The sequence below is a fragment of the Plecotus auritus genome, assembly GCF_963455305.1.
Source record: "Plecotus auritus genome assembly, chromosome: 7".
NCBI lineage: Eukaryota > Metazoa > Chordata > Mammalia > Chiroptera > Vespertilionidae > Plecotus > Plecotus auritus.
The window spans coordinates 146,616,925-146,642,767 of record NC_137774.1 but is presented as its reverse complement, the minus strand read 5'-3'; the positions used below and the strand labels follow the sequence as shown (position 1 = coordinate 146,642,767).

Sequence of the window (25,843 nt, the reverse complement as noted above, 5' to 3'; positions counted from 1 at the left end):
AAACAACCTTCTAAAACTTTTCTTACATGGTATTTAGCCCCATTTAGCAAATTAGAAAACCATGCTCAAAGGAATTAGGAGATTTATTCAATCTCACAGCCAATTTATAGTAAAGCCAGGCCTTAAACAACCCCATTCCAGAACTCCTATCCTTTTGTCTTACCGTAAGATGATATCATTCCTCATAGGTACAATGGTTTTACATCTCCCTACCAGGTCTGGGGCTGCCAGAAATACTCAATTTAGTCTAAGAAGCTCATTTAAATAAATGTCCTGAAATAGATAACTTTTCTCCTTATGGAGAAACTGTGATCATTTCACTTTGAAAGAAGAATCATCCCATAATGTAAAGGTCAAAGTCATTCTTTCACACTGGCCTCTCATATCACTAAATACATTTCTCTTTGTTTACTCCCTTAAAAAAGGAATATTATTGGGAAATATAGTTAATATTATGAAAGAAAATAGAAAACAATAAAGTGTTTTAAACCTATTTTCCAAATATTTAAGCTGTATTAATAGCTGAAATTTACCATTTAAAGTAGTTCAAACAAACTCTAACAAGTTACCATTGCACTCAGTATAATCCTTACAGTAGTAGGTGTGGCCAATGTGGCACTCAATAAGAAAGTCTACTTGAAATTTTCAAACCTTATAAGTTAGTATATGATCAGTTAAATTGAAGTTTCTGCTGGCCAAATAAGCTGGACGGACTCTTTCCTTATTCCTCATATCAAAACAAATGACACATGGATCAAATATTAAATATAAAAAAGAAATATTAAAAGGATAAAAGGTGAAAACTAATTTAATGATTTTAAAATGGTATCAGACTCCTTAAACATGGCATAAGCCCTAGCTGGTTTGGTTCAGTGGATAGAGCATCGGCCTGCAGACTGAAGGGTCCCAGGTTGGATTCCGGTCAAGGGCACATACCAGGGTTGTGGGCTGGATCTCCAGTAGGGGGCATGCAGGAGGCATCTGGTCAATGATTCTCTCTTATCATTGATGTTTCTCTCTCTCCCTCTTCCTTCCTCTCTCTGAAATCAATAAAAATATATTTTTAAAAAACATGGCATAAAAGAAGCACATGCAGGAAGGTTTGCTAAATCTTGCTGTATTAAAAAAATTTTAGCCTCGCCCTGTGGCTCAGTAGTTGAGCATCAACCTATGAAACAGGAAGTCATGGTTAGATTCCCAGTCAGAGCACATGTCTGGGTTGTGGGCTTGATCCCCAGTGCAGGGCAAGCAGGAGGCAGCTAATCAATGATTCTTTTTCATCACTAATGTTTTCTATCTGATCAATGATTCTTTATCATTGATGTTTCTCTCCCTCCCCTTCCCTGAAATCAATAAAAATATATTTGAAAAATGAAAACAAACAATAAAAGAAATGGCAAATAATTCAAAGATACTAAATTCACTCATAAATCTGAATAGTAAAATAATGTTATATTTTACACATAAAGTGATGAAAAATAAAAATAGATCATATCCAGTGATTGTGAGAGTGATAATGAGAAGTTAATAGGTCCTCCAACACACTATTTATATGTGTGTAAAATGATAAAGCAATTTTGGAAGCAAATTTGCCAATATCTTTTAATATTTAAAATTAATATATCTTTGGAACAATGATTTCACTGGTAGAAATCTACCTTACAGGTAGTTTGATTTGTATTGAGAATTAAATGTAGTAACCCCTGAAAATACCTACCATTGTGCTTAATATATATAAATTACTCAGTCAATGTTATCAATATTTTTATTATATTGACTTGAATATACATAATACATTTTTGAGATGCTATACCAGACAATGTTAAGAGTAGGAACCCTAGTGAGAGCAAATAGAAAGCTGAGAGGAATGAGGAAGGGCATAAGGGGATTTCCACACCATTATGTTTTGTAAGAATTTTTACCATAAACGTATATCACATTTATGGTTTTAAAATGCTAATTTTAGTCACTGAGAACAAACCAAACATTCATAAAACAAGTTAGAAAAACACCCATTATTATTCTTTCTGAACTTATTAGGGCTACAGTTTTTCTTCCTCCCTCTCTCAAGAGAGCTCTATATATACAGGATGCAAAATAATGTTGCCCCATTTCTCTTTTTCTCATCCCTTTTGTGAACCTTCGGGAAGAAACACTGACATAGTATAACTGCACATCCAGTGACCATTGCAGTTGTCTACTTGAAGTTCTTGCATTCTTTTCCCAAGAAGCCCTATTGCCTTAACTATTCAAGCTGGAATCCTCAAGAGCTGTTGGTGTGGTCAGAAAGTATTACCCATATGGGCATGGCCCAGACCACATGCTATCTGGATGGCTTTTTCAGGGACTCTCACAAGAAGGCATATCTTTAGACATTGTGATGGGCAGAATGGTGATACCAAAAAGATATGTCCGAATCCTCAACTCCAGTAACTGTGAACGCTACCTTATTTGGGAAAATAATTTTTATAGATATAATTAAGGAACTTGAAATGAGGACATTATCCTAGATTATCCAGATGAGCCCTAAATCCAATCACCAGCATCCTTAAAAGAGACACACAGAAAGAGTGACACAGAGGAGAAGGCATGTGAAGATGGAGGCAAAGATTGGAGTGATGTGGCCATAAGCCAAGGAAGCCAGCAACCACTGGAAGCTAGATAAGGAATGGAGCAGTCTCCCCTAAAGCCTCTGTAGAGAGTACAGCCAACACCTTGATTTGGGACTTAGTCTTCAGAATTGTGAGCAAATAAATTTCTGTTGTCTTAAGCCACCAACTTTGTGATAATTTATGATGACAGCAGCACTAGGAAACTAATTCAGATAACTTTCTCTAGAGGACATTTGTCTGAAAACAAATGTTTCAACACTGACTCTCACTTTTACATCATTTCTCTCATGTATTTTATTTATTTATTTATTTATTTTTATTGAATGTATTGGGATGACATTATCTAATAAAATTATATAGGTTTCAAGACTGGCTGATAATGCCAGTTGGTTGGGCATTGTCACATGCATTGGAAGATTGCCAGTTTAATTCCAGGTCAGGTAGCTGATCAATGTTTCACTCTCACATCAATGTTTCTCTCTTTCTCTCTCTCTCTCTCTCTCTTCCCCCTTTTCTCTCTCAAAAAATCAGTAAAAATATATTTTTTAATTATATAGGTTTCAGATATACAATTATAATATATCACCTGTATATTGTATTATGTGTTCACCAACCTGAGTTAAGTCTCCTTCCATTACCATTTGTCTATAACACTATACCCTCTTCTACCTCCCCACCTCCCTTCCCCTCTGGTCATATGTTTTTGTAATAGTCTTAACAGTCAACATGTCACCATGGCACTTAAATATTGAAAAGACATCACTTTGGTAGAGAGTGATTACAGGAAATAATCCATTTTTTTTAACATTGCCACAATTGTTAATGTGGTTGATCTGAACTCTGTCCTAGAAATCTGTAATTCTACAACTTGAAGTCCATGCACTTGAGTCACAAAGACTTTGCTGTCTTCAAAAACCCCTATTAAAATGTGAAACTCCCTAAAAGATATAATTTTGGGAGGCTGTGAAAGCTGAAATATTTCAGGGTGTCCTCTATGCTACTAGATCTGAGAAGGGGGAAGAAAAGAGTGCAGAAAAATTCCACAAAAGGTCTCTGAGTACTGAACATGTTTCCTAGAATGGTTGATCAAGTTCTTTAAGACATCAAACTACCAGAGAAAAAATTACCTACCGTATTCTGTGCTTTATTTTATTACTAGAAAATAAATTTCAAAGCCTAAGTCACAATTGTCTTACCAAACATTCATAAATGGGATTATGTAAATGAAACAATGACCTTTTCGTCATTCTTAATGTCATTACAGCTTTAAATTGTATATTAGAGCCACCACGGTTTCTAGTGAAAATATTCAGGGCATGACAGTGGAGAGGAGTTTCACCAGGGGAGGTTAGCAGATTGTCTCCCAAAAGGCCTTGAAGGCTGGCAATACCTTGGAGAAATTAATAGGATTAGAATCTGGCACTTAGTTTTATAGACTCAAAAACTGGAATCTCTCAGCACATAAGAGAGTCTTCATCTCTCAGATGAAGACCCATATCAGACACGCTCAAGGAACTGCTAAATGGAATTCAAATGCCATTACTTTCTTTTCACTGAGCACTACAATCATTGTACAGAGTATAATGCTTTGACCATCTAACCCAGCACTTTTCCTTCACAGTAGCAGTCCTCTATAACAATGAAGACAATAATCGTAAGATTGCTTGGTGAACATGAAACCAGAACAAAAGATATAGATAAAAAGATGATAGATTAGATAGATAGATAGTTAGACAAATACATAAAAGGCTATTAGTAAGATTATTAACATAATTTAAATGTTTAGTGTCCTTTTATTAACGAATAGTTCTTCTCTTGTGGACAATGTTTGAAATGCACTGCCAATTGTTTCTTTTGTGATTCTCCTTTATGCTTATTCAAATTCCAACCAATCCTATCATGTGATCAGCCTATAAACTCATCTGTTTAAAGTGGTGATATATCTTGCCATAGTAATTATGAACAAAATACAGCAGAAGAAATAACATTGGAGAGCATTTAAAAATATTCCTTCCTACATTGTAGCCTAGAACGTCTGATCACTTTACAAGGTCAACCATCGTTATTACTAGGCATGACAGTAACCCAATGGCTACAACAAGAAGTTGATGACCTTAACTTTCCAAGTGACCTCTGGTATAAAGCTTGGCTTTGATGTGTCTAAACAAGCATAAATATAGAACTCATGACGAGGTCTATTAGGATTATAAAATCATCTGAGACAAAGCTGTCTAGAGCTGCCCTGCTTAAGAGTTTTAAAAGCAGAGAGATCAAAGCATGTGTCACTGAAAATCCTGCTGGTTGTCATGAGACAAGGAGTAAAATTGCAACCCATTCAGTTGTATCCATTATTGTAATGACTGAGTATAGACAAAAATGAAGGGCGAGTAGTATAGAGCCACAATAAAAGCAATCACATGCTATGTGCCACTAATATTGAGCTTTCTTTTGTACAGCAAAGAGAGTTTTGTATTTTTTTCTAAATAGCTATGGTAACAGGTTTTATTTTTTAGTGTCTGGCTTCCTGTCTACAAACCCACACAACTGAGTAATATGGCTATTCCAAACATTTATTAGGATAGTGAGGATGAGTCAAAAAACAAGATGGACATATGCCAAGAGGTTTCATGCTAAGAGTAAGATCTATTTACCCACTGAAATGCCAAAATGAATTTTGAGCAGATAAAAGCAATGCTGTCTCATTATACTGCATCTCCTCAATTCTGACACCTTATACTTTTTTTAATGAATACAGAGTTAGGATTATGCAGATAGGGAAAGCAGAGGCAGCAAGATATGCCTGTTTATCTAGCATGCTGAGAAGCAAAGTCTGCAATAGAGGAGTTCTCTTTTCAGCATAAGCCACTCTTTAGAAGTTAGAGTTACATACAATTTGGGGGAGGGGGAGTTTATGAGTGACGCTGTTTATAATGTTATACTCTGTGAAGGATTCGGTTGACAGGGTATTTTTTATACTGCTTCCCTTAAAATACAGTCCTCTTCAAATTAATGCTCTTCCTCTTTTAAATGGGCCACCCTGTATATTCTGAATGAGCTTTTCCCACTAAAGAACTGTGATGATGGAAATCTACGTTGGCAAGAGCGTCATCAGAGTCAGCGGGGAGTGACAGGCATGTCCCAGCCAATTCTGGACGGTGTGTTGAAATATGCTTCCCAGGCTACGAGAGCAAATGCACAAAAGCATGCCCACGTAGTCACAGGAGGTGACGTGCTGATCAGCAAAGCCACAGCTCTGTCAGAACATAAAACACATACCAGGAGCATTTCTTGAAGAAAAGCCAACCACTCAATCACAGCAAGAGTTACATAATCCTGACAGGTTAAAGGGTGTCTGTCAGGGCTTGCCCTTTCCCGCAGGGCAAAAAAAAAAAAAAGTTTGCACATGTTGCTTTGCAGGTTTGCAGGGCACACTCCTAAGTAAAGATTCTATATCCTAATAACAGCCAGTTAGCTCACATAATAGAAATTCCAAGCTGGCAATATAAACCAACAAAGCAAACTCCCAAGAGAAAGCTATGTTCTACCAATTTCATATTTGTTTTGTTCACAATTATGATTAGGAAAACATTCCTGTGTGAAAGTTAAAATGTGGCATAGTCTTGCTATTATCAAAGACATTTTATGTCTACATGTAAAGCCAATTTATTTAACAAAAGCAGTATCATTGTAATAACTATATGTATGAGCTATTTTAGCAAGTACAACATATATTTTTTAAAAAATATATTTTTCAGTTCTTCAATATCTAGTTTTACATTGCGTGTTCACCACCAAAAACACACAATGAAATATAAAGGTGATATATTATAGAACTGTACATTTGAAACCTATCTCATTTAATTAACCAATGTCACCCCAATAAATTTAATAAAATTTTAAAAATAAATTTAAAAAATTTCTAGTTTTAACATCTTGCTTAAGAAAAGGATTTTTACCCAATGCAAGTAGGGTAATTTAATGTTAGAAAAATCTGCCCCAGGGCCATACATCTGGATACTAGCAATTTCCCAATCACCTTTCTGCATCTTTCACCACATCTCTCATCCCTGGAACATGAATTTATGGTAAGAGGTAGGAAGAACATAGCTTTATCAGAAAGAAATGTTGTAGTGAAGACTACTGGACAGATCTGGCCAATCTAGTTTCCATTGCCTCTCCTCCATATCTACAAATGCACTGCAGGTGAATTAGCATGATTGGAATGAATTAAAACAGACAGACCTGAGAGAATGACCATCCAGTCAAAGAGTTGTTTCTCTAACTGCATAGCCTCAAATGAGATTCTTGTCTTTGACATATAATCATCACCACAAGAACCACAAAACACCAAGATTCTCAGCCCCAGTCTGTAAATCCCCTAGTCTGACTTATGTCCCCAGCACCGCCCCCCCCCCCACCCCCCCGGCTTCCCCCGGCAGCATGCAATCTCTCCATTGTGATTTCTATCACTCCATAGCTGGTCATCAGTAAAATACCTTGTATTATCAACCTCTGTCCTCTGCTCTGTTTCCTGCATATTCTTGCTCTAACACTACTGGCTGCCCATTGAGCATTCTGATTGACTTCAATTCTCTGAAGTGGTAACTATTCTTCCTTCCATATCTTGGTACCACAGCCCCTAAAGGAGAAGTAAGAGTTTTTTTTTACTTTTCTCTGCTGTCTCCAGAGAGAATTGTGATTTTTTTTTTAACCACCTCTCCTTTTACTACTCTACTCTGCACCACCATTATATCTCACTGGATTATTACAACAGCCTATTAACTGGCCTCCTTATTTTCATCTTTCCTCCACATCCATATTTTCTACAAAAAAAGCTTAAATGATTATCCCCCAAATTAAGTCGGACCATGTGTATATCCCTGAAGCAGACACCCACACTGTTACCCTTTTCCTTTCAATATAAAATAGTAATAACAAAAAAGCACCCCAAATTCCTTACTACAGCCTCAAAAACACTGACCTCTTTTAAGTTTCTGACCTCATTTTCTATAACATTCTCCTCCCTCAAACACACCAATCACATCCTCCCTCATGGCCTTTGAATTTGTTATTCCTGCCTGAAATGCTCTCCCCCTATTTAGTCATATAGTCACCACCTCCTTCAGATCTCTACTCAAATGTCACCTCCAGAGAGTCCTCCCCAAACAGCTTATATAAAATTCTCTATCCTCTCACCCTGCTTTATTCTTCTTTACTGTACTTGTCATTCTCTGACCCACTGGAATATTTATTTTCACATTGTCTTCTCCCCCATTAGAATATACACTCCATGCTACATCACCAGATATAGACACTCAAATTATTTTTTGAATGAATGAAAGGATACTAAAGATATTTAGCTCTTGACTCCCATCCTGGTCAACCATTCTTGAAATAGAGAAATTACCTTCAGAGCAAAATGGTAGATGTGTTCTAAGCATTACATTCCCATGCAATTTAGTAAAAAGGCAGGTACACACCTCACATAAATGTGTCTGTTCCATGCATTGGAACACAAGTGGCACCAGTGAGGTTAACACTGATTCAAATAGAAATACAATTATATATTCTGCTATTTCAGAAGGATTCCTAGAAGGGCATTGCCTGGCTGGAAGATGGTATAGATTGGTCTAATTGGACTGAATCTCAGATCCCAACTTTTGAGAGTTTTCTACGTACATACCTGTGGTTTAGAGAGCTTAACAGGGGATAACTCAAAATGTCACTTCCTTTTATTTGCAGTGAAGCTGTTAAGAAAAATAAAATTGATGGTATTTCATTTAAGCATATAAACTCCTGGTGTGTGTGTGTGTGTGTGTGTGTGTGTGTGTGTGTATGAGAAAGAGAAAATGAGAATCTTAGTTTACCTTCAAAACCTGATTCTAGCCTACCTTTATGGGAATACCTCCTTGGGGATATCTAGCTATACTGAAAACTCATCTAAACCCCATGTAGTTCCCATACTTGTTCATGCTGTTCCATTGGTGAAAAGGACTCACCTCCTGCCACGTCCTCTTTCCATTCTTCACTCCAGTCCTCTTCCTATTGAAATCATCTATGCGTTATGTATATATCAAATCTCTTTATAAGCCCCACTGTTAACTTTGTAAAGTCTGATAAAGAAGTCTACACCTAATTAAGTTGCAGTAAATATTAAATAAGGTAATCTAAGGAAGTGCTCAGGCCCTGCTTTGTGACTAGTCCATGCCATATCCATCTCAATCTTGAGCGATTCCCACTACCAGAAATAATCTCTATTTCCTATAAACTCACATCACTTTTGAAATTATGGCAATGGCTATTTTAGTAATCACAGTCTATGCTCCATCAGATCATAACTCTTGAGAGCGAAGACAATAGCATCCCATACAGTAATTTGCACAGAGTAATCACAGAATGTGAGGTGAATTAAATTCCTATATTTCAATAGGTTCAGATCAACCTGTGTTCCACCAATTCAATTTTTAGAGTATACTTTATTAGTACTTTATTCCTTCCAAAGGTTTTTTTTATTATGTATATCATTTGAACTTTTTAATAATTCTATGAAGCATGTATGAATAATAGTTACATTTTACAAATAAATTTAATTGTGGCCTGTGGAGTTTAAATAACACTCTACCCCTAAGATCTCTCACTCCCCTAAAAGTGAATAGCAAAGTTGGACCCGGTGGTATGTTTCTGGGCCTCTTTCTGCATCACTGTATTGTGGTAGGTGCTAGAGATACAATAGTGAATGAGAAGGAACTGGTTCCTCCCTCTACAAAAGTGACCCTCTAGATCAGTGGTTCTGAACAAGGGACAATTTTGGCCCCACAGGAAACACTTAACAATTTGGAAACATTTTGGATTTCACAACAGGGTGAATATTACTGATAACTAGCGGGCAGTAGCCAGGGATACTCCTCATATTCTGTTATCCACACAACAACCCTGATAGTATTGAGCTTGAGAAACCCTGCTTTGATGCAGCTCTAGAATGAATGATGGTGAAGTATTCATAGGAAAAACACCGGATAAGGTTGTGGAGATAGGTTTAGAACTGATGAGAGAGACTTAAGTGCCAGGTTGAGGAGTATAAACTTTATCCTGTAAACCAGCGATTGGCAAACTATGGCCAGTGGAACAAATCCAGCCTCCTATCCTTTTTTGTAAATAAGGTTTTATTGAACACATGTATGCCCATTTACATATCTTATGACTACTTTTGCACTATAACTGCAGAATTGAGTAGTTGCCAAAGATACTGTAGCGTTCACAAACCCTAAAATTTTTACTATCTGGCCTATATAGAAAGAAATTTGCTCATCCCTGCCCCAGATAGTGGGCAGCCAAAGCAGAACTTTGGGATAATTAGTGATTTAGCCTAAGTAGACATTCCCAAGGGGAAGGGACAGATTGTGGCACATGAACAAGTTTGTATGTTAATTGAAATAGTCCAAACATAAGGCTAAGTGCTAAAATTGGTGACAGATCTGGAAAGGACAGAAAAGCAAGATATATTCGATGAAATAATCTCTCCCTGTACAGAGGGAGGGCAAAGCAGAAGTCATAGATGGATGATTCAGGCTGGCTCACTGGGAAATCGTGTTTCATGAACAGACAGAAAAACCAGAAATGGGGAAACAGTGAGCTCATTTTTGCACATTATATCTAAGGTTAGAGTAGATTTCCCAAGAGGAAATGTCCAGGGAGGCAGATGGAAGTCAAGCCAGGTTGAAGAGTTGGATTTTGCTAAATGGAGCTAATAGGTGAAGCTGGAACAGAAGTCAGGCTGATGGTACAGGGGGCATACTGCAGTAAGGTCAAAGGACTAATTATAGAACTCTGGAGGGGGTGCACTTTGGAAACAAAGTCAATGGAAGAGGAAAAGAGAGATCTTACAAAAATAGGAGTTAAGCTAGTGAATGAGATAGATTCAGGAAGGAGGGGTGAGCACCAGTATCAAATGCTAATGCGGTATTGTCATTGCTGTTACTGATTGCACCGGTAAGTGGCTTTAAATGCAAAGGGAATGCTGCTTTTAATTTACGTAAGCACTTGCTCATTTGCGAAGAAAACCCTCAAGACGGTTTTCTAAGGTAACGTTTTTCCTTAATTTACAGCTGGTATGTGCTAACTTTTATTGAAACTTTCATTTTTACACCAATGCATATCGGACTCTTCTGGAGTCTCTATTGACAGAATAGGAAGTGATGAATCAAGTAGTTCCTCTGAGAAAGAAGGACAGATATAGCATCACTTATAGAACTGCATACAAATGTGGCTTTTACTGTAGGGGGCGGGGCTGGCGTCCTGGGAGCTGAGCAATTGCCTGGGACCTCCCTTCCCCTCCCTCGCAGAAGGGCTCAGTGCTGGGTAAGATGCTCTGCTGTTGTTGTTAGGAAATTCTCAATATTCTTTTTAAGGAATAATCCTGCATCTTCATCTGACACCAGGCTGTGAAAATTATGTAGCCTGTCCTGTGTGGGTATTCTAGTCTAGAATTAAATAATTTCATAAGATTACAGAGTTTCAGAAAAATTGGATTCCTTGCTTACCTCAGCTTTCACTCACTTACGCAGAGATCCTACACTTTTGAACAATGTCCCATGTTTGTGCTGTTTGGAAGTAGAACTTGGAAGTTACCATTAGCATGTAGAGTATTTTCCATGAACAGTTCTATGCTTCTTGGCATCTGTGTAGTACCAGGTAGGAAATTAGTAAGTATGGGGTGGTGCTAAAACAGGATGCTTCTACCTCATTTTCTGCTTAGAAATAGAATCATGCAACCCAAGTTCAGTGTGCTTATCTTCAACTGAGCAATTATAATCCCAAGAACCATTACAAGAACTAATATCCTTCTGACATTGAAAATATCAGTGAGTCAGGCTTCTCTGGGTTGGTATATTAAATGGTCTGACACTGCAACAAGATAGCATTAAACATGTGATGTGGGTCACTGAATTTTTAAATATTAAATTAAATAATGAGAAGGTTATTTTCTATGCAAATCCCTCTCAGTCACTCTTATTCCCTTAAGAAAAAAAGACTTAATTGGTCTTTTACATCTCTGGAGTACTTGCCAACTGCCATTTTAAACAGAGAGAGAACAAAGACCTTAGGCTTAGAGTCCTTAGCAGGTCACAGTATCTAGCTTGCCTCTATTTAGCCTTTTGAAATTGTATTTTAAAATTATCTTTTATGTATTATAAATAACATGGGTTTTCCATTTAAAGTAGGATATAAAGCCATATTTTTAAACATATGGGCCTTTAAATAAAAAATGTAAATCCACCAAAATGTATCCTATCTAATAAAAGAGTAATATGCAAATTAACCATCACTCCGCTACACCCACAAGCTATGCCCACAAGCCACACCCACCAGCCAATCAGGAGCGAGTGTGCAAATTAACCCCAACCAAGATGGCTGCAGCCACAGAGGAGCAGGAGGGAGGCTTGGGTTTCCCAGGCAATGGAGGAAGCCAAGCTTTCCACACACTCTGGTGGGCCCAGGCCTCCACTCAAGGCTACAAAGTTTCAATTATAGAAGATAAATAAATCGCAACAAAAATGGCGGCAGCCACAGAACTGGAGAGAGCAGGAGGATAGGGTTGCCCCCAGCGATGGAGGAAGCCAAGCTTCTGCAGCCCTGGCCTGTCTTGGCCTCCGTTTAAGGCTACAAAGTTTCAATTATAGAAGATAAATAAATCCCAACAAAAATTGCTGCTGCCAGCTTGGCTCCGATCTAGGCTACAAAGTTTCAATTGTAGAAGATAAATAAATCCCAGATACCAGGGTCTCCACTTGGGTCGCCGGGGGGCATGGCCAGCCTGCAAACCACCACAGGCCCCTTGCCCAGGCCGCCCAATGCCCCAAGGGAACCCCCACCCAGATCTGGGACACCCTTCAGGGCAAACCAGCCAGCCCCCACCTGTGCACCAGGCCTCTATCCTATCTAATCCTATTTATTAAAAGAGTAATATGCAAATTGACTGTCACTCCAACACACAAGATGGCTGCCCCCATGTGGTCAAAGATGGCTGCCTCCATGTGGACACAAGATGGCCAGCAGGGGAGGGAAGTTGGGAGGGACCAGGTCTGCAAGGGAGGTGAGTTGTGGGCGATCAGGCCACCAGGGGAGGGCAGTTGGGAGGAACCAGATCTGCAAGGGAGGGCAGTTGGGGGTGATCAAGCCTGCAGGGGAGGGCAGTTAGGTGTGACTAGGCTGGCAGAGGAGGGAAGTTGTGGGAGACTTGGCCTGCAGGGAAGGGTAGTTAGGGGTGACCAGGCCTGCAGGAAAGGGCAGTTAGGGGCAATCAGGCTGTCAGGGGAGCAGTTAGGCATCAATCAGGCTGGCAGGGGAGTGGTTAGGGGGTGATCAGGCTGGCAGGCAGAAATGGTTAGGGGCAATCAGGAAGGCAGGCAGGCGAGCAGTTGGGAGCCAGCAGTCCTGGATTGTGAGAGGGATGTCCGACTGCCCATTTAGGCCCGATTCCGGTAGGATCAGGCCTATACGGGCAGTCGGACATCCCGCGAGGGGTCCCAGATTGGAGAGGGTTCAGGCTGGGCTGAAGGACAACCCCCCCTCCGTGCACGAATTTCATGCTCCAGGCCTCTAATTAAATATAAAACAGTTGGGAGAAACCAAGATGGTGGCATAGGTAAACACCTAAACTGCTGCCTCGCACGACAATATCAAAACTACAACTAAAAGACAAAACAGACGCCATTCAGAACCACAGGAAAGCTAAAAGACAAAACAGACACCATTCAGAACCACTAGAAGGAAAGAGTAAAGCACATTGAGACTCAGAGGACCTGCAAAAGGCTGAGGTATGGAGACGCATGCGCACACGGAGAGGACGGGCGGCTGAGTGCATGGGCGGCTGAGTGCGTGGCTGGCTTTCCCAAGCGGGGGGGAGATGGAAGCTCCTGACTGCACTGAAATCCAGTCCCGGGCGAGACTCTGGGTACCCAGACTTATTCAGGGGGAATCTGGACTGTCAGGAAAAGAGAAAGCACACTGAGACTCAGGGGAGCTGTAGAAGACAGAGGTCCGGAGGCGAGCGTGTGCAGAGAGGACTGACTGCTGAGTGCACGGGTGGCTGAGTGCGCGGCTGGCTTTCTAAAGCGGGAGGGAGATGGAAGCTCCTGACTATGCTGAACTCCAGTTCTGGGCGAGTTTCTGGGAATTCAGACTCATTCGGGGAGAAACTGGAACTGTCTGGCAGTGGGCGAAACTCGAGGGCGGCTTTCTCTCAGAGGTGCTTGCAGAAATTACTGAGGGACACTGAGACCCAAGGGCCTCATAATGCAGGGCTGACAGGAAGCCAAGGCTGTCTGCTCTACCCTGAGACTCCACCCCACCCAAGCTGAGCACAGAGGCTTTTGCAATTTTGCAAGTCTTGTCTCATAAGGGTATCTCCAGCACAGAAGTTCTCCCAGCATAGACACAGCTGATCCTCACAGCCAACTGGCCTGGAGGTCAATTCCTCCCAGTGATACCAACAACAATCAAGACTTAACTACAACAAGGCTGTGCACACAGTCCACAAAGGGGTGCACCAAAAGTGTCCACCTCAGGTAACTTGGGGAGGCTGAGCCACTGTGCCCTATAGGACACCTACCACACAAAGCTACTCTACCAACTCAGGGAAGCAGTGAAAATGCAGAGACAAAGAAACAGATCACAAATGAAAGAAATGGAGGAAAGCAAATGACTGGATATAGAGTTCAAAACCACGGTTATAAGGTTTTTCAAGAATTTCCTAGAAAAGGCTGATAAATTTAGTGAGACTCTTGAGGATATGAAAAAGGACCAACTAGAAATTAAACATACACTGACTGAAATAAAAAATATTATACAGAGACCCAACAGCAGACTAGAGGAACACAAGAATCAAGTCAAAGATTTGAAATAAAAAGAAGCAAAAAACACTCAACCGGAAAAGCAAAAAGAAAAAAGAATCCAAAAAGTTGAAGATAGTGTAAGAAGCCTCTGGGACAACTTCAAGTGTACGAACATCAGAATTATGGGGGTGCCAGAAGAAGAGAGAGAGCAAGATACTGAAAACCTATTGGAAGAAATAATGACAGAAACTTCCCCTACCTGGTGGAAGAAATAGACTTACAAGTCCAGGAAGCGCACAGAACCCCAAACAAAAGGAATCCAAAGAGGACTACACCAAGACACATCATAATTAAACTGCCAAGAGCAAAAGACAAAGAGAGAATATTAAAAGCAGCAAGAGAAAAACAGTTACCTACAAGGGAGCACCCATACGATTGTCAGCTGATTTCTCAACAGAAACTATGCAGGCCAGACGGGAGTGGCAAGAAATTTTCAAAGTGATGAATAGCAAGAACCTACAACCAAGAACCTACCCAGCAAAGCTATTATTCAGAATGGAAGGTCAGATAAAGAGCTTCACAGATAAGAAAAAGCTAAAGGAGTTCATCACCACCAAAGCAGTATTATATGAAATGCTGAAAGGTATTCTTTAAGAAGAGGAAGAAGAAAAAAGTAAAGATAAAAATTATGAACAACAAATACATATCTATCAACAAGTGAACCTAAAAATCAAGTGAATTAAAAATCTGAGGAACAGAATAAACTGGTGAATATAATATAATCAGGGGCATAGAAAGGGAGTGGACTGATAATTCTTGGGGGGAAAGGGGTGTGGGGGGTGCGGGAAGAGACTGGACAAAAATCGTACACCTATGGATGAGGACAGTGCGGGGGGAGGTAAGGGCAGAGGGTGGGATGGAAACTGGGTGGAGGGGAGTTATGGGGGGAAAAAAGAGGAACAATTGTAATAATCTGAACCATAAAGATTTATTAAATTAAAAAAATAAAAATAAAAAAATATAAAACAGTTCAAGTGATCTACATATGCACCTTAAACTGGGAAGGTGGCACAGGAATGACCACACTATTAATGACATAGCTATTGTTATTAATAAGAGGGCTTTACCAACGGAAGCCAAGCTCTATTCAGAGGTAAGCCACAGCATTATGCCTTGTGCGTCATCAGCCTCCCATTCATATATGTTTTAGTTATTACCACCGTAAATCATACACTGTTCTGTTTGGTACTCTCTCAATAGAAAGCAATAAAAAAAATCACACTGCACAGAATAAAGCAAAGTAAAACAAATACTATAAACCTAAAGAAGGTAAACAAGCAGAAATGATAATCCAGGTAACCTTATTAGTCAGAAAATTGCTTACTTCAAAAGGTCAACAATACACACTCACCATTTATAAATACAAATGTGAAGTCAGCTGCATAAAAAGTTTAAAAAGAAAAACATGTACTCTACTAATAACAATTTTCAGAGGAAGTCCCTTTATTTTAATAATAGCTAATTTGATCAGAGGGCTATCTCAAAAGGGTAATGGAAAGGAAATTGGTTGGTTTGAAATCACCACAAAGTAAAAATGGATATAGATTGAACTTTGTACAAAATATTTACATTAAAATAACATTTATATGTAAAATCTCTTCAAAAAGGTTTTCTATTATTCAATTTTAGTTATTCTGAAGATCTGTTTTAGAGACGTGGTGCTTACTTTCTGCCAGTTCAAATTTCTTCAAATTGTCATCCTAAAAAGGAAACTATGGAGGGTGTTTTTCTTGTGTGTGTGTTTTTGTTGTTGTTGTTGTTGTTGTTTTCCCACAAAATCTTGGCATTCCTTGTATAAGCTTAGTTCTTGGTGTATAATTTAACCACTATGAATTCTAAGAGGTAAGAATTAGTCATTGGAGTTTAACAAGATAGTAATTTCCTAAGAATCATAAATATACTTAAATATGTTTTCCAGATATAAATTATTTTCAAGTATAAACTAAATATTATTAAAATACATATATTTAATAAATTAGTGTCACTATCACGTAGTGGTTCATTGAGATATACTAAAGTATAAGAGAGTCAAATTATACTAGTCTAGTGTCTGCAAACCCAGCACGCACGCACGCGCGCGCGCACACACACACGAGTCATGGTGACAAAGTCCACATAAATGATTAATCACTAAGTTTAAAATTTCTTTCTACAATGGCAATCAAATACCACACCACCTGGACTTCTAGGCTGAGAGAGTACGAATCTCCCCAGGTGTTCAGCATAAGAAGCACAGCAACGGAAGGTATGTTTCTCAATCAAACAACACATTTTTATTAAGTATATATTATATAGGCGGCCCTTGTGAATACAAAGATGGGTGCATGTGGAGTTTACTACTTTTGAGGAAGTTACAGCCCATGTAAACAATCAAAACATAAGCATGAAATTGAAAAGATCATAAGATAAAAAGTCAAATAAAAGGCAAATCTCACCATGTGAAATCAGACAATTTGGCCCTGTACATATTTGTTAAGGAAAACCAAAAATTCAAGCCACTAATCGCAATGTTTTCATTTTTTTCCCTCTCGTTAAACCTTACATTTTATTTATGATGTTTTGAAACCCCCCGCCAAAAAAAAAAAAATCTCAGAAATGGCATTTTATAGAAGACAGATAGCATTTACTCCTTTTCCCAGAGATATTTCTCTTCTAAAAGCAGATATCTTGCTAAGTCAAAGAGGCTATTCCATAATGAAGGGATTGGCAAAAGGCTGGCAGACGAATAGAAGATTGTTCTGAGGTAAGATGGGCTTTGGTCCTCCTATCTAGCCACCCGGTCATTAGCAGTCAGCCTGTGAGTCAGGCCAGCTCTGGTTACCAAGCAGTTTGCTGCTCTGTTGCTTAGTGACTTGAGGCTGCAGACCATCATTTCCAGCTGGCTCTTCTGGAACTAAACCTTAATAGATTTCTGACTTGCTCTTTCTCTTTAGATCTCAAGCCTTTCATGCCCTTTTCTTTGGATGGTTGAAAATAAAATTACCTTGATTGGTTTTGCTTTTATGTCAGTCTTATTTAAAAAGTACTCTGCATCCGACATATATTTCTCCTATCCATACACGTATTTTTATCAGAAAAAAAGATGTCTACATTCATATAAGCCACATATGTAAACAAATAAACTGAGATTTCATGCCCAGAAAGGGATCTGTTCCTACCCTTTTGATAACTAACCACTATTTTGTAAAATCATTGAGCATTCATTGTTGTAGCTTTGATATACATGCAGGGTAAAGTAATAAATGTGAATGTGACTTTTAGCCCAAAGGGAGGTAATGCTGAAAGAACACAGGATGAAGGGTTAGTCACACCTAGGTTCAAGTTTTAACTCAACTAATTTCACCTCTGCAGAACTGAGTGATCTTGGGTAGATAATGATTTTTCTGGGCCTCAGCATCAGCATATGTAAAATACAGATAATACTCAAACTCAACCTTGCTTTGAAGGGTTGATATACATAAAGTACCTGACACATAGCAGGAGCTACATCATTAATAGCTGTATTATAATAAAACATTATAATAAAGTTTTGATTCCAAAATGAAATCATATAATTTCTTCTCATATTAACTCAAGATCTCATTTTGAGAAGTACTTCATCTACAGTAGCCAGAAATCACTTATGTCCTTAAAATTGAACATAAAATGATATTTTTAAAATCAAAGGGTGGAGGAGGTGGAGGTGGGCAAAGGGGGGTAAATGGGGGCAGAAAGAGACTCTGCTTTGGCCGATGGGTGCATGATGCACTGTGCGTATGATGTTTTGTTGACTTGTACACTTAAAGTCTGTATAGTTTTGTGAACCAATGTCACTCTAGTAAGTTCAGTTAGAATTTGTATACACAATATAAGAGACTGATATAGTAAAATAATATACAATTGAAAATATAAGAATTTTGAATTAAAATTTTATTATGTATAGATTTTCACATTTCCTACCTAAAATCTTAGCTTGCAGACTGTGTCCTAGAATGAACCAGCAATACTTTCATTCTGAATGCCCTGCAGACTATTTATGAGTCACAGAATTATGAAAGAATTCTGTCCCCTATGCGGCATCACTCACAACAGCAAGTTGGAACTTGTTTTTAATTACTTATCTTAAAGGTACTGTAGTTTGTTATCACTTTGTAAATTTAATTAGTCATTTCTTCACTTGTAAATATCAAATGCCTTTATAACCATATGACTTATGAATAGAATCTACAATTCAAAAAGGTTGAGTAACTAAGGTCAAATACTCAGTGGCCTGCAGAGCTGGAAATCTGTGACTTCAAACTAAAATCCATCACAGTTCTAAAACATGATTTTTTTCAAAAGCACAAACAATGAAATAATTTTGTTGCACGGATAATAATAAAGCTTCTTCCTGAAACCATTACTTGAAGAACAATTTTGGTAACTTCCTGTAAAAAAAACACAAAACAGTGCTAAAGCTCATGTAGTTCTCTTCCCTCACAGGAGTTTGTTATTTACAAAGAAGTGTATACAAAGAATAACTTTTAAAATTAAAGCCGTAATTTAAAAATTATTTTAATGAACTTTGAGATTCAACATTTTAATTTCTCCTCATTAAACATTTCAGCATTTCCAAGAAAGACTTTTGCTTGGACATATTTTCACCACTTGTAGCAATGGCTTCAGCTGGTTATCTTTCCTTTTCTTTAAGGTAAATGTCAAAGATGACGAAAAGTACACACACATCATAAACTGCCAGGTCATTTCGATGTTGTCTTCATTTTTTCCTCTGTAACTATTTGTCACATTTTTACCTTTGCAATTTCTTTCTTTCTTTCTTTTTTTAATCCTCGCCCAAGGTTATGTCCATTGATTTTAGCAAGAGAGGAAGGGAGGGAGGGAGGGAGGGAGGGAGGGAGGGAGAGGGAGAGAGAGAGAGAGAGAGAGAGAGAGAGAGAGAGAGAGAGAACATCAATCAGTTACTTCCAGTATGCACCTGGACCAGGGATCAAACCACAACTAGGTATGTGCCCTGATAGAAAATCAAACTCATGACCTTTCAGTGTATGGGGTGATATTCTAACCAACTGAGCCACACTGGCCAGGGCCCTCAAGTCAATTGACAAGTTCTATAAGAGGAATGTCTTTCTGGGATCTTCTGATTTTAGTAAAGGCTAACAAATTTTTTCAAAACTTACAAGCAGCCTTAACTTGCACTGTCCCCAAGATATCCCTGAAGACACAGAGCCAGTTACACCGGGGACACAGTTAATGACTTGGCCAACTGGCCTTGCCCAACCTGTTGGCATAACTTCCTGTTGTTCCCACCAAAGGATTTCCCCTAGAATTACATTATAACCACAGCCTACCCCTGGGTTCCCATCTCCAGAGAGAGTATCAGAAAGCCCTTCAATGGGTATCCTCACACAAGGGACAGAGATATGATAACCTTATAGTTAAGTAGGGCAAATATATGAACAACGAAGAGTTTTCAAATAGAATCACTAAATAATGTATTTGAAAACCTACTCAACTCTGCATGTGTGTGTGTATGTGTGTGTGTGTGTGTGTGTGTGTGTGTTTAATGTACACATTTCTTTTTTTAATCCTCACTCGAGGATATGTTTAATAATTTTCTTTTACAGCGAGGAAGGAAAAGAGGAGAGAGAAAAGGGGAGGGGGGGGAGAGAGAGAGATAAGAGAGAAAAATGTATTGGTTGCCTCTCATACATATCCTGACTGGGGATCAAACTGGTAACCTTTTGGTGTAGGGCAGTGGTCGGCAAACTCATTAGTCAACAGAGCGGCAAACTGCGGCTCGCGAGCCGCATGTGGCTCACGAGCCGCAATTTGCCGACCACTGGTGTAAGGGATGACCTGAGCCACCTGGCCAGGGCAACCTGCAAATTCTTTAAATGGATGAATTTCTCCTTTACAGGTGCTAAATGTTAACTTGAAGAAATGTTTAGTAAACTTCTTTCTTAAACAACAAATATAAAAGAAACTACAGTAGCTGAAGAAATTTTAACTCAAGAAAGCAAATATTTACTTCTAAACACAAGCAATTTTATATCTAGTTCCAATGCCTGATAAAGAGAAATTTGTAAGAAGCAAAAAATATGGCCAAAAACATTTTTTAGCTCCCTAAACTTTTTAAGATTTTCTAAAAGTCTTAAAAGAGGTGTTTCAAAAATCCACCTACAGTAACTATTTTGTTGTTTAAGGATGCTACAAAGACCTTCTTCTACTTTGGATATGTTAAAAGCACAGATGCACACACAGAAATTATAAAAATAAGACAAATGAGTATTATCTGAATACTCCCTTCCCTAAAGAAACTCTATTGCCTAATTTCATCTAGGACACTTTCCTTCATTTAGTGCATAGAACACAGTGTGAATTGAGGAGAAAACTTGAAAAATATAAAGATTTTCCTGATTGATTTTCTTTACCAGAGATTCCACTGAGCTTGGAATTCCTGCTAACATCAGCGGGAATCCCCTACTCAGATGAAAGCAGAGTTTATTCTATAATCATTAGATTACAAGGTACTAGAGATGAAGTAAAAATACTAAAACAGAGTGGTTAAAAGCATGGACAGGAGATGGTTCTAATCTAACACACAGCACCAGACGTATTCAGTAAACATTAGCTAATGATATAGTTATTATTAACAAACATTGAGGGAACAGCAGAAGGAAGATGTGCTAGAGATTTTGAAGAAGCAGTCAGTTATTTCCAGTTGGGGGAACAGGAGGAAGCTCTCAGGAAGAGAGGGATTTGAAAGATAAATGGAATGGGAATAGGCAGAGAAGAGGAACCAAGTCAAGGCCTGTGCCTCAGTAATATCTATCCTTTCTTCCTCTCCTTTCCCATGAAACTGATACACTCATCATTCCTTTGAACTCTTGGTCTCTTCATATATATTCTCTTTAGTCCATCCATCTACAAACAACTTGACAACTAAAAATTTAAACATGATCTTAAAAATGCAAATGCAGGCAGACCAAACTAGAATAATGAAGGAATGAATATATATATAATATATATTCATAATATATATTGAACACATAATAATCTGGGCACTCAGTATATATATATTAGAGGCCTGGTGCATGAATTCGTGCATGGGTGGGGTCCGGCCAGCCTGGCCACGGGGAGGGGACATGGGTGGTTGGCCGGCCTGCCTGCTGGTCAAACTCCTGGTCGAGGGGACAATTTGCATATTAGCCTTTTATTATATAGGATATACAATGAGTGGCCAGATTATTATGCGTTCAGAGATCATAATAATCTGGTCACTCAGTGTGTTTGTGTGTGTGTGTGTGTGTGTGTGTGTGTGTGTGTGTGTGTATATATATATATGGCATAATAAGGAATGTATTAGCTTATAGTGACACTAAGTGCCTATCTTTGAGCAACACACTATAATTTAACCAGGAATATACTTAATAAAACCATCATGACCAATAGATAGTATTACTATTCCCAAAAAATGGGTAACAAGGAAATTGAGACATATATTAAGTAACTTGTTCAAAATCACACAACCAGTAAATGGAAAGTCAGAATTTCAATTTAAGTAGACTTGCTTCTGCTTAGATGCTTTCTGTACAAGTCACCAGGATCAACCTGGTAAATATAGCATGTAAAGGTGAAATAATGTAGGGTGTTTAGTTAAGATAAGTGAAGAATTTTCTAAAATACATGCTAGCGTTGAGAATATTAATGGGTACACCACCAATAACAGAACAGGGCCCTGGATCTCTGGTGAGTTACTCCAAGCCTATTGCATTAAGAGCTACATTAGAGAAGAGAGGAGAGATCCAAGCTGGGATTTTCAAAGCAGATCCTAGGTCCCCAGTGACAGTTACAAAGAAGAAGGCTTCAATCATATATTAGGAAGGACTTCAAAATCAGTATGTCAAAAAATAGAATTGCTATGTCTGATCCTCATCCAGGAGGTGTGCAGAGATAGTCAAAACTGGTCATCATAGATGTTATTCTATGAATTCAAGTATGGGATGGAGGGTGAACCTGGTAGCCTTTAATATACTGTGACTGAGATGGGCTATCTGTTCACCAGATCTGTTTTGCCTTATTCCTGGGAACAGATAAGGTAGGTTTCCCAGCCTCCTTTGCAGTTAGATGTGGCCAAAGAACTAGTTCTAGCCAGGGAATACGGTATGTGATGTGTATACTTCTTGACCTGCCTCATAAATACACATGCTATCTTCCATGGTCTTTTTTCTTGATCCAGCTGAGCCTAACAACCTTGAAAATCATGTGTTAACAAATACTGGAACCACAAGATGGTAAGATCCCATGTCCCTGAAGCACTCCAAGGCATGCTACCTCCCCATGAGAAGCAACACCAATAAATAACCATTTACAGTGTCAATGCACTGATATTTGGGGAGTATGTTGTAGAGCAACATGTTTACCTTAACTAAAATAGATGTCTTCCAATATGATCTCTTTTTGTCAACTGGAGTGTAAATTATTTGAAACCAAAAAATAGCTCTTGTTCAATTTTGTGACCCGTAAGTACAAATGAAATATTTTAAACTTAGTAGGTATTGAATATATACATATCAAATGGTAGAGAAATCAGGTGTAAAAACCAACATTCTAAGGCAAAAAAACACAAGGGGAGTATTTAAATGGCTGGTCACCCAATTTAAAAGCAGAAGATTTGAGTGTGCTGGTAGTAGCAGCAGTAAAATATATATATGTGTGTATATATGATATACATATATATATATATATGTGTGTGTGTGTATATATATATATATATATATATATATATATATATATTAGAATTTGGAGTAGTTTTTTAAATTATGTATAGTGCTTATGAAAGCACAGATGAGATATTTGTCAAAAGATATTCTAAAAATCTTAGAACTCATTGAATCAATGTGAAAAATATGAGGTACTCTTTTCAACTCCCTTGCTGAATATTTTTATTCCATCAGGACTGTTGTTTTCCTTTTGAGGTGCCGAGAATTAATATCGTGAGTTTTATTTTTTATTTCCATTGCTCTTTTGATGCCTCCCTGATCTGGCTGAGATCTGACATACCAAAATGATATATCGGCAGAAATTGTGCTCTTGGAGTCTCTCCAAACAGCACCAGAAAAGGAAGTGCCAGAAATTCAGAAGAAAGCCTGTTTTCATGAGATTTCCTGCCTTCATTACATCTCAACATGTCCAAATAGTTCAGATAACCTCCAGTTGAACTCTAGGTTGCTTCACTCAGATAGAAATCAAGCAGTTGAGTTGTACCATTGTTGAATGGGTACAATTTAGGAACTCTGATTTAAAAAAAAAAAAGCATCTCAACCAAAAGGGACACTGGATACCAAAATTCTGGGCCTGTCTCTATGAACTCTAGCCAGCTTCCCTGCTCTGGCACCTGATGCCTGGTTTCAAGCCATTCCTCTTCCTCAAATCATTTCTCAGTGTTTATATATGCTTTTCATCCACTGCTTATTTCTGACAAAAATTTTCAACAATTTCTTCCTCTAAGGAAAGTCACCATTTTTCCACAATTTATTTAAGCCTGAAAAATCCAATGTTTGTCTTACCCCTCTTATGAGCATTATATCTAACTTAGAAATGCCATTGAGTTAAAATCTTGGGAATAAGAATACTTCCCCAGTCAGAGATCTAGCTATTGAAAATTAAAATTCTGAGGTCAGACATTTCTTTGGCCAGGACATGCCTTTTATTTCCTTTGTCATCTATTTTCATCTATGACATTAATGCAATCCTGGAAATGGTCATGTTATTAGTATAGATTTTGAGTCTCCCTAATTGCTACTTCTTTCCTAGAAATCTTATTTCTGTTTTGTTTAGCTTTCCACTCCTGGCATACCCTTTGGTTTTCTATAGAAAAACTATACAAAAATCATTCAATCGGTTTCTCAACTAACATGCTCATTATTTTTTATTTTGCTTGTTTTTAATCCTACTTAATATTCATGTTACCACTAGTGGAGGCAGCACACAGAACCTACTACTACCTACAATTAACTGTGTTCAGCACAGAGCTCCCCCCCCCCTCATTATAGCCTAGAATTAATTCTTCTGGGACAGAAATACCATTATAAGTTCACAAAATGGTTTATCTTAATATTTGTTTTGACAAGAGCATGAAAATGCCAAGAATAATTTATGGAAGCACACGCTTAAAACAAACGCACCCATTATAAAAAAGATAGAAATATTCAGAAAAAAATTAAAATATTGACACAATATTCAAAGAATCCAAATTCAAAGAATACCAAGTGCCAGACTGCAACTTTCTGCACAGAATCCCTAAATCCTTTCTTCTTTCCTTTTGAAAGGCATAGTTGAGATTACAGACATGTTAAAGCCAGTAGTGAGGAGGGGTTTTACAGGAACACACCATTACACACCACACACACACACACACACACACACACACACACACACACCTCTGTTCAACTGGGGATCATGCAGAAAAGAGAGCACATTACAATTTTCCTCCTGTCCTTTTTGGTCCTTTCTTTCCTAGGCTGTGGCAGAACCTGGCATACACATTAGCTTAAGAAATCAAAGAAACGCCAGCACATCAGTATGGGAGTAAAACTGCATTCTTATTGACATCTGGAATCCAATTTTCTTGTAGGAACTTGCAATAGGAATTGAACTTTGAGAACCACCCACCTCAACCTCTCCTATTACCCATCTCCAGGCTTCCTGCCCTGAATGGACATCTGCGGTACTTATTGTTAAGGTGCATTACTTATGATAAATCACAGGTGAGGGAAGATAATGGTGCTCCCTCCCCACCCCTAAAGTGGACGGCGGGAGGAGCACAAATCATGGGGGGAACAGCCACCATTTCCAAAGATCTGTGCAAACCTTACCACGTATGTGCCACCGTGAAACGCCGCTGTTTGGGGATGTTGCTATTGAGAAGCATCCTGCGCAGGAGCCTGGGGGAATTCCTGGGAGAAATCACCGGAGAGAGCTTGGGAGAAACCGATTTCCTTGCTGTCTTGGACTTCTCGTTCTGCAACAGGTTTTCGCGCAAGGATTTCACCAGATCCTCATTCAGCCAGGGGTTTGCACAATGCGGATTATCCACTTCGGGCACGGCTAAGGTGTCCGGGCTTGCCGTCTGCTGAGCCATTTTTCCCGGTCAACTTTGTACAGTTGGCAACAATCCAGGGCAACGTGGTTCCCTGGCCCCTTTCCAGTGATCGCTTCGCTCAGCGTCTGGGGAAATGTCCAGGGAAGCAGGTCGGATCCAGCTGCTGCTCTTGCATTCGGTGGCCTGCCTCAGTGTCTTGGTGGAGGTGGGGCTGGGTGCAGAGGGGGAGTGCACTCCTCCGCAGAAGCCTAGTA

At 38.7% G+C, this 25,843-nt stretch overlaps 1 protein-coding gene across 1 annotated transcript in view; it reads right to left on the bottom strand.

Annotated features, from left to right (window-relative positions):
- PDE4D (phosphodiesterase 4D) overlaps positions 1 to 25,628 on the bottom strand; it is a gene marked incomplete at its 5' end in the record, with an annotated part of 697,671 nt that extends 672,043 nt beyond the window's left edge. Inside the window, one exon of the mRNA XM_080681780.1 lies at positions 25,363 to 25,628. Within this exon, the coding sequence (XP_080537906.1) occupies positions 25,363 to 25,628 (266 nt within the window). The remainder of the gene's footprint in view (positions 1 to 25,362) is intronic.
- Between the last annotated feature and the right edge of the window lie 215 nt (positions 25,629 to 25,843).